Consider the following 8,897-nt stretch of genomic DNA (forward strand, 5'->3'; position numbering starts at 1 on the left):
TACCACCATGGCCTGGCACTTTAGTCAGCATTAGCCCAGGCATGAAGGTTGTGTAAGTGAACAGGAGTCGCTGGAGCAAAGTGAACTGCTGCACTATAGAGATCTACAGGGAGACAGACGTTGAGCAGGCTAGGACATTATTCCTTGGAGAGCAGGGGGGATGAGGGGTGATCTTATAGAGGTGTACACAATCATGAGAGGAATAGATCAGGTAGATGCACTGAGTCTCATGCCCAGAGTAGGGGAATCGATAGTTGAAGGTGAGGGTGGGATAGCTTCAGACTTTAGACTTCAGAGATACAGCACAGAAACAGGCCCTTCGGCCCACCGAGCCCGTGCTGACCGATGGGCCGAAGGGCCTGTTTCCGCGCTATTTACCCTAGCCCTATTTACACACTAGGGATAATTCACAATGAACAGAAGTCAATTAACCTACAAACCTGTACGTCTTTGGAGTTTGGGAGGAAACCGGAGCACCTGGTGAAAACCCACTCGGTCACAGGGAGAACGTACAAACTCCACACAGACAGAGCCCTTAGTCAGGATCGAACCTGGGTCTCTCAAGCTGTGAGGCAGCAACTCCACCACTGTGTTACTGTGCCATCCTAATTGAATAGGAACATATAACCATATAACAATTACAGCACGGAAACAGGCCATCTCGGCCCTACAAGTCCGTGCCGAACAACTTTTTTTCCCTTAGTCCCACCTGCCTGCACTCATACCATAACCCTCCATTCCCTTCTCATCCATATGCCTAACCAATTTATTTTTAAATGATACCAACGAACCTGCCTCCACCACTTCCACTGGAAGCTCATTCCACACCGCTACCACTCTCTGAGTAAAGAAGTTCCCCCTCATGTTACCCCTAAACTTCTGTCCCTTAATTCTGAAGTCATGTCCTCTTGTTTGAATCTTCCCTATTCTCAAAGGGAAAAGCTTGTCCACATCAACTCTGTCTATCCCTCTCATCATTTTAAAGACCTCTATCAAGTCCCCCCTTAACCTTCTGCGCTACAGAGAATAAAGACCTAACTTATTCAACCTATCTCTGTAACTTAGTTGTTGAAACCCAGGCAACATTCTAGTAAACCCGAGGGGTAATTTTCTTACACAAGGGTGGTGGGTGTGTGGAACGAGCTGCTGGAGGAGGTACTTGAGGCTGGTGCTATGATAACATTTAAGAGACAATTGGACAGGTCTAGAGGGATATGGGCCGAACACAGGTGTAGATGGGGCAAAGTGGTTTGCGTGGGCAAGTTGGGCGGAGGGGGCTGTTTCCGCGGTCTATGACTACGAGTGAGGTGACGGAAGACTAACTTCTCCTCTCTTTGTCCCCTGCAGTGTTATTCAAAAACAACAAACCCATCCACACCACCATCTTGAACCCGCACGTCCACTTGATTGGGGAGGATGCGGCCTGCATTGCCTACATCCGCCTCACCCAGTACATCGACCTGCAGGGGAGGCCACGGACCACCCAGTCTGAGGAGACCAGGGTGTGGCACCGTCGCGACAGCAAGTGGCAGAATGTCCACTTCCACTGCTCAGGGGCCCCAGCATCACCACTCCAGTGAAGGTAGGCGGCTGGCAGGCCTCTGTCCACAGGGGGAGAGGTGGAGCGAGTGGCTTCTACAGGGACCCCAGCTAGTAAATAGGCAACGTTTCAGGCCCAAACCCTTCTTCAAAAGCCCCCCCCCCCCCCCTATAGCCTACAATCCTGCATGTGTTCGGAGTGTGGGAGGAAAGCGGACCTCCCCCTCTCTCTCTCTTCTTGTCCTCCACAAATAAACTTTAATCACGTGGTTGTTTAACGAAGAGTTTTAACCCTTGCCCCACGGTTCGCTGCAGAAACATCCTCTCCACATCCACTCTATCCCCTTTCACTATTCGGTACGTTTCAATGAGGTCCTCCCCTCATCCATCTAAACTCCAGCAAGTACAGGCCCAGTGCTGTCAAACGCTCATCATATGTTAACCCACTCATTCCTGGGATCATTCTTGTAAACCTCCTCTCCAGAGCCAGCGCATCCTTCCTCAGACATGGGGCCCACTATGCCCGTGAGTTGGCGACTCCATTGTGTCCTCAGCATGCCCTTGCCTTTGGGGAGGGTGCCAACCTGAAACATCACCTACCCATTGCCAAGAGAGTCTTGTGTCCCAGATAGAACAATGACATTCTTGCTTGCAGCAGCACAACACAACATAGTAAACATAGTACACAGTAAACAAGACAATAAACGAGAACAAAGAGAGTCTTGTGTGTGTGTCCAGTGTTCTCTGGAGATAGCTATAGGGAATAGGAGTAGAATTAGGCCATTCGGCCCATCAAGTCTACTCCACCATTCAATCATGGCTGATATATCTCTCCCTCCTAACCCCATTCTCCTGCCTTCTCCCCATAACCTCTGACACCCGTACTAATCAAGAATCTATCCATCTCTGCCTTAAAAATATCCAATGATGGACTCCACCGCCTTCTGTGCCAAATAATTCCACAGATTCACCAGTAAAGACATTTCTCCTCATCTCCTTCCTAAAAGAACGTCCTTTAATTGTGAGGCGATGACCTCTAGTCCTAGACTCCGGAGAAAAACGAGAAAAGAAAGTTGAGTGTGTGTGTGTTCAGCGTTCTAGCGAGAAGGTGGCTGTCTGGCCCCCAGTTTGTGTCTACATTTGGGATTTACGATGCGGCTGTAATAGCGTTTGTCTGTCCGTCCGCAGATCTGAAGAAGTGAGCAGATTTGTTGACCGAGCAGAGCGATGTGACTGAGCCGTAAGCTGGTGGCCTCTGAAGACCAGCAGTGACATGCATGTGTCCGCATGCACATTATGCACCTGGTGGCTGCATAATTGTCACGTTCGTGGAACTATATGGTGTTTCTTTCAGCTGTCTCAAGATGCAGACATTAAGAAAAAAAAACAACAAAAAAATGTTACAAAAAAGGCTACTGTATCTGTACTTTATATAATTCATATTTGATGGCAGTGATTTGTACAATTCATTCAAAACATTTGCCAAAGCATGAATGTTCAAATTTAATGGTGATTATCCTAATGTTGGAGGGTTAGTGTTCCATTTTACATTTTCTCGTACACTAAAGATGTGTCACTTGTTCTTACGGAAGCATAGATTTTGATGTAGTTATGCTTGCTGCAATGGAGCTCACTCAGCAGGGCAGCCGTGAGCATGGTCCTGTCTCTTCCGCTGGCATTTGTGCCTGGTTTTCGGCAGAAGGCGGCCGGCTAAATCCAAGCGCCGCTTGTTGGCTCATTCACACCGGCACCGCGGCTAATTTCCACCGCAAAGGGGAACCCCCCATGACTTCTGCCATCGCCACAGAGTGACGGAAAATCGCCCCTGTGCGATTTCAGTACATGAAGTAACACCGACACACCTGATTTATAATTTCTTCTGCCTTTTGTGTGTGTGTGCGTGTGTGTGTGTGCGTGTGCGCGTGCGTGTATTGATAAAGTTAGCTCAAGTTATGGATTTTTCTCTCGTTTTTGTGTGAAACGCGTTTATTTGATATAATAAAGTTGAAAGTAAAATAAAGTAACAAGGTAGCAGGGACATCGGGTAAGATATGCGAAAAAGGAAACAATTCGGTAGAATTCCTCCCAGATTATATTCATTTAAGAAGTGAATGAGTTAACTATATCATAATTAAAGTAGCAAGATGAAATACACAGTTCTTTACTGCCTCCTACTGTGCGACCAGCTCTAGAGTTTGGGACACCTGTTGCCATCTATTAACTGTATATGCATTTTTACAGAGTTGATGCATGTTATATATTTATAGCCAATACTTTTGTGTTTAAATGCCATATGGGTTCAGATGCTGTACCGAGTTTTACTGCTTTTAATTGCACATTCTTGGAAGCGTGTAGTGACACAATGTGATGCCTGAACAGCCTCGTAGAGATCACTCTGTCCTTTCTTCATTACGCTTGTGTAGGAGATAGTTTAACTGAAACGGATTTTTTTGCATGACATAATGAACCCAGTTAGTTTCTGGAAATGATAGCCTGTCGACCGACCTCTTTGTCTCTCCTCTCCGGGCTTTGTAACGGCAGCCTCTTTTGTCTGATGATGTGTTATGGAAACCTGGTCTGCATGCATTCTACTGACCACTTTAACCACCTGTGCAGGGGCTGAGAAAACGCAGTGAGAGGACTGCTCCTTAGTGTTTTTAGTGGATGTTTTAACGTAGACAGCTAGAGGTCTTAATTGTAATCAGCTGTGTGTGTGGATCATATTTTTTTATTTTTTTTTAAACAACGGCTATGGAACCCATGAATTAGATGAGTTTCACCTCATTTTATGCCACGCCTGGCGTGAAGTGTGGAAAAGTTGATTTTCTGGAGATATTTTTACGGTTGAAAATGATGGATTATATTTGCTTTTTACACAGCAACTTGCCTGAATATGAAATGTGATTTCTTCTTAATTAGTCACGTTCTCTGCAACTGCAATTCTGTTGGGTCCGGTTTATATGAGAACAAAAATACATCATGTTACAGGATGTGGTCTGTGTGTTCCACCCTTACATTTAAAAATTGTTGATATGTTAGAAATAAAACGACTCTATGACTATTGTGTGAAATGGCTGTTTTGTGAATGAATGGCGACACGTTTAAATTCATCGTTAGGCTTGGAATTAGCTGCAAATAAGATCAAAATAAGAACACAACCAGAATTTTGCCCTTCGGCCCATCGAGTCTGCTCCGCCATTGGCTGATCTATCTCTCCCTCCTTACCCCATCTTAACACTTTTTGATTGTAGTTTAGTTTAGAGATACAGCACGGAAACAGGCCCTTTGGCCACTGACCAGCGATCTCCACACATTAAACATTATCCTACACACACTAGGAACAATTTTTACATTTACACCAAGCCAATTAACCTACAAACCTGTATGTCTTTGGAGTGTTGGAGGAAACTGAAGATCCCAGAGAAAACCCACACAGGTTACGGGTAGAACGTACAAACTCCGTACAGACAGCACCCGTAGTCAGGATCGAACCCGGGTATCCGGGGCTGCAAGCGCTGTAAGGCAGCAACTCTCCCGCTGCGCCACCGTGCCAGCTAATATTTTGGGCTTCATGCATAAGAACATTTCACTCCCTCTGATCTTCATTCAGACGTCAATCCTGCTTTTCTTTCCTCGTGCCAATGCGTGTCCCTCACTCTGCCCCACACACTGCCCCACACACTGCCCCACACACTGCCCTCTGCCCCACACACTGCCCCACACACTGCCCCACACACTGCCCTCTGCCCCACACACTGCCCTCTGCCCCACACACTGCCCCACACACTGCCCCACACACTGCCCCACACACTGCCCCACACACTGCCCCACACACTGCCCCACACACTGCCCCACACACTGCCCCACACACTGCCCCACACACTGCCCCACACTAAACGCTTTGTCCACTTTTTGCTCATTCGCTCAATCTGCGCCGGAATCCCAACGTCCTCATATTTTCCGACTAGTTTCTTATCATCGGCAAACTTGGAAACCTTACAACTGAGGGCCGGGAGGCGATCCCCTTGGATACCCCACCAATTACCTCCCTCCAGCCTGAAAGAGACCCAGTTACTACAGCGTTTTGTTTTCTATCTTACAGCCACTTTCAGTTCCTGACAAACACTCTTTGAACACTAACATTTCCTGGCCTGTCACGCTTGGCTTGTCAACTCTCCCCACACTATCCTATCCTATCCCCCCCCTCGCCCACTCTTATTTCAGCATCCTATACTTGGGCAGCTTACAACCCAGCGGTATGAATATTGATTTCTCCAACTTCAAGTAACCCTTGCTTTCCCTCCCTCTCCATCCCTCCCCCACCCTAGTTCTCCACTAGTTGCACTGTCCTCCTGATTAACTTTACTGTTTGTCTGCCTCGTTGTCACCTTCCCCTCAGAAAACATTTTACATTTGCTCAACCATTATCTGCTTTGATCTGTCATTTTCACACCGTACATTTTCTTTGTGGCCATCCATATCTCCAGTTCCCCTCACCCCTGACTCTCAGTCTGAAGAAGGGTCTCGACCCGAAACGCCACCCATTCCTTCTCTCCGGAGATGCTGCCTGTTCTGTTGTGTTACTCCAGCATTTTGTGTCTACCTACCCTGTCTAAATGCCTTGTAAATGCTCCCATTGCTTTCCGCAGCTATCTATGACCATGTCTCAGAATTGCTGTACCAGAGGTTGGTGCAGCCGGCCGGTCAGGATATTCCCCGCGATGCTTCTGCTGAAACTTGCAGGGGTAATCAGTGACTTGTTGAATCTCTTTAAAGATCTTCTTGCTTGCATCTTTCTACACGCAATCACCCCGCTGTCTGGACCCAACCATTGGAATGTGTGGGAAGGAACTGCAGATGCTGGTTCCCACCGAAGATAGACACAAAATGCTGGAGTCACACAGAGGGACAGGCAGCATCTCTGGAGAGAAGGAATGGGTGACGTTTTGGGTCGAGCCACCCTCTTCAAACTGAGTGTCAAGGGAGAGGGAGTCGAGAGATATGGAAGGGTAAGGAGTGAAAATGACAGATCAAAGCAAATGGTGATCGAGGAAATGTAGAATGTTGGTTGAGGGGAAGGTGACAATGAGGATACAAACAGTGACAATCAGGAGGACAGTGCAACTAGTCGGTGAACTAGGGTGGGGGAGGGACAGAGAGAGAGGGCAAGCATGAAGTTAGAGAAGTCAATGTTCATACCGCTGGGGTGGAAGCTGCCCAAGCAAAATATGAGGCGCTGCTCCTCCAATTTGTGCTGGGCCTCACTCTGGCCATGGAGGGGGCCCAGGACAGAAAGGTCGATGTGGGAATGGGAAGGAGAATTCCCATTTGGCAACTGGGAGATCAGGTAGGTTTAGTTGGACTGAGCGGAGGTGTTCAGGGAAATGATCAGCGATTGAATATTGACTTAGCTAACTTCAAGTAACCATTGCTTTCCCTCTCTCTCCATCCCTCCCTTCCCAGTTCTCCGACCAGTCTGACTGTCCTCGTTTATATTTTATCTGTTTGCTTTGTTGTTATTTTCTCCAAGCTAACAATGATCTATTCTACATTCTCCTTTGTCTTGTTTTCACACCTTACACTTCCTTATCTCTATCTCCCTCTCCCCTGACTGACGAAGAATCTTGACTCAAAACATCACCGATTCTCTCCAGAGATGCTGCTTACCCTTGAGTTGCTCCAGCATTTTGTGTCTATCTTCGATTTAAACCAGCATCTATTAATATCAATGATTTGGACAAGGGGATTGCGGATGATGCGAAAATAGGTGGAGAGGCAGGTAGTGTACAGAAAGCAGGGACTTGGCAGAAGGACTTGGACAGGTTGGGAGAGTGGGTGGAGAAGTGGCAGATGGAATATAGTGTAGCCAAGCGTGGAGTAATGCATTTTGGGAGTAGGAATAAAGGCATAGACTATTTTCTAAATGGGGAGAGAATTCAGAAATCAGAGGTGCAAACGGACTTGGGAGCTGGTGCAGGATTCCAAAAAAGTTAATCTGCAAGTCGAATTGGTAGTAAAGAAAGCAAACTCAATGCTTTTATTTCAAGAGGGCTTGTATACAAAAACAGGGATGTAATGCTGAGGCTCTACAAGGCACTGGTAAGGCTGCATCCGGAATATTGTGATCAACTTTGGGCCTCTTATCTGAGGAAGGATGTGTTGGCTCTGGAGAGGGTCCAGAGGAGGTTTACAGGAATGATCCCAGCAATGAGTAGGTTGACCTATGATGAGCGTTTGTTGGCACTGGGCCTGTACTCGCTGGAGTTTAGAAGAATGAGGGGGGACCTCACTGAAACAGACAGAATAGTGAAAGGCTTGGAGAGAGTGGATGTGGAGAGGATGTTTCCACTAGTGGGAGAGTCTAGGACTAGAGGTCACAGCCTCAGAATTAAAGGACATTCCTTTAGGAAGGAGATGAGGAGAAATGTCTTTAGTCAGAGGGTGGTGAATCTGTGGAATTCTTTGCCACAGAAGATTGTGGAGGCCAAGTCAGTGGATATTTTTAAGGCAGGGCTAGATAGATTCTTGATTAGTATGGGTATCAGAGGTTATTCTCTGGATGCTTTCAAGAGAGTTAGAATTAGAATTATTTTTTTTATATTCCTTTATTTGTCATTCAGACCTTTCGGTCTGAACGAAATGATGTTGCCTGCAGTCATACACAGAACCAATAAAAACAAAACATACAATAAACACAAATTAAACATCCACCACAGTGAGTTCACCAAGCACATCCTCACTGTGATGGAGGCAAAGTCTTAGTCTCCGTCTCTTCCCTCCTTGTTCTCCCTCTGCGCTGAGGCGATCGATCCAGGCCGGAGATGCCGCCCTCCAGTCCAGCGGACCTCCGTGGTGATGTCGCCGCCGCCGAAAGCCGGAAGGCCACCTCCGCCCTCCGAGACGGCCCGCCACAGCCTCAGCTCCGGGCAGCCGCCCCAGCTCCGGATCCCGCAGTCCGGGTCCCGAAGATAGAACTCTTAAAAATAGCGGAGTCAGGGGATATGGGGTATTGATTGTAGATGATCAACCTTAATCAGTGAATGGCGGTGCTGGCTCGAAGGGCCGAATGGCCTACTCCTGCACCTATTGTTATGGGGAGAAGGCAGGAAAATGGGGTTAGGAGGGAGAGATAGGTCAGCCATGATTGAATGCAGCAGTGGACATGATGGGCCGAATGGCCTAATTCTGCTCCTATCACATGATCTTGTTCTACATGAATGAGGACCAGGTTGGAATGTGTTGGTGCTACAAAGCTGCAGACAAGCACGTGGCCCTGATGAGGTCCCTGGACAGTGGGCGGGGCTTGCAACAATGGGCCGGCTGTCGATCAACGCAGTGACGTCGTGCGGAGTGACGTC

General features: G+C 47.5%; 1 protein-coding gene across 50 annotated transcripts in view; it reads left to right on the forward strand.

Annotated features, from left to right (window-relative positions):
- Positions 1-4,598, forward strand: part of LOC129713199 (calcium/calmodulin-dependent protein kinase type II subunit beta) — a 264,536-nt gene extending 259,938 nt beyond the window's left edge. For all 50 annotated transcript variants that reach the window (XM_055662057.1, XM_055662062.1, XM_055662074.1 and 47 more), the window contains 2 exons: positions 1,348-1,582; positions 2,728-4,598. In XM_055662057.1, coding sequence (XP_055518032.1) covers positions 1,348-1,580 — 233 coding nt within the window. In that variant the 3' untranslated portion in view covers positions 1,581-1,582; positions 2,728-4,598. The remainder of the gene's footprint in view (positions 1-1,347; positions 1,583-2,727) is intronic.
- The last annotated feature ends 4,299 nt before the right edge of the window (positions 4,599-8,897 follow it).

The sequence above is a fragment of the Leucoraja erinacea genome, chromosome 35, assembly GCF_028641065.1.
Source record: "Leucoraja erinacea ecotype New England chromosome 35, Leri_hhj_1, whole genome shotgun sequence".
NCBI lineage: Eukaryota > Metazoa > Chordata > Chondrichthyes > Rajiformes > Rajidae > Leucoraja > Leucoraja erinaceus.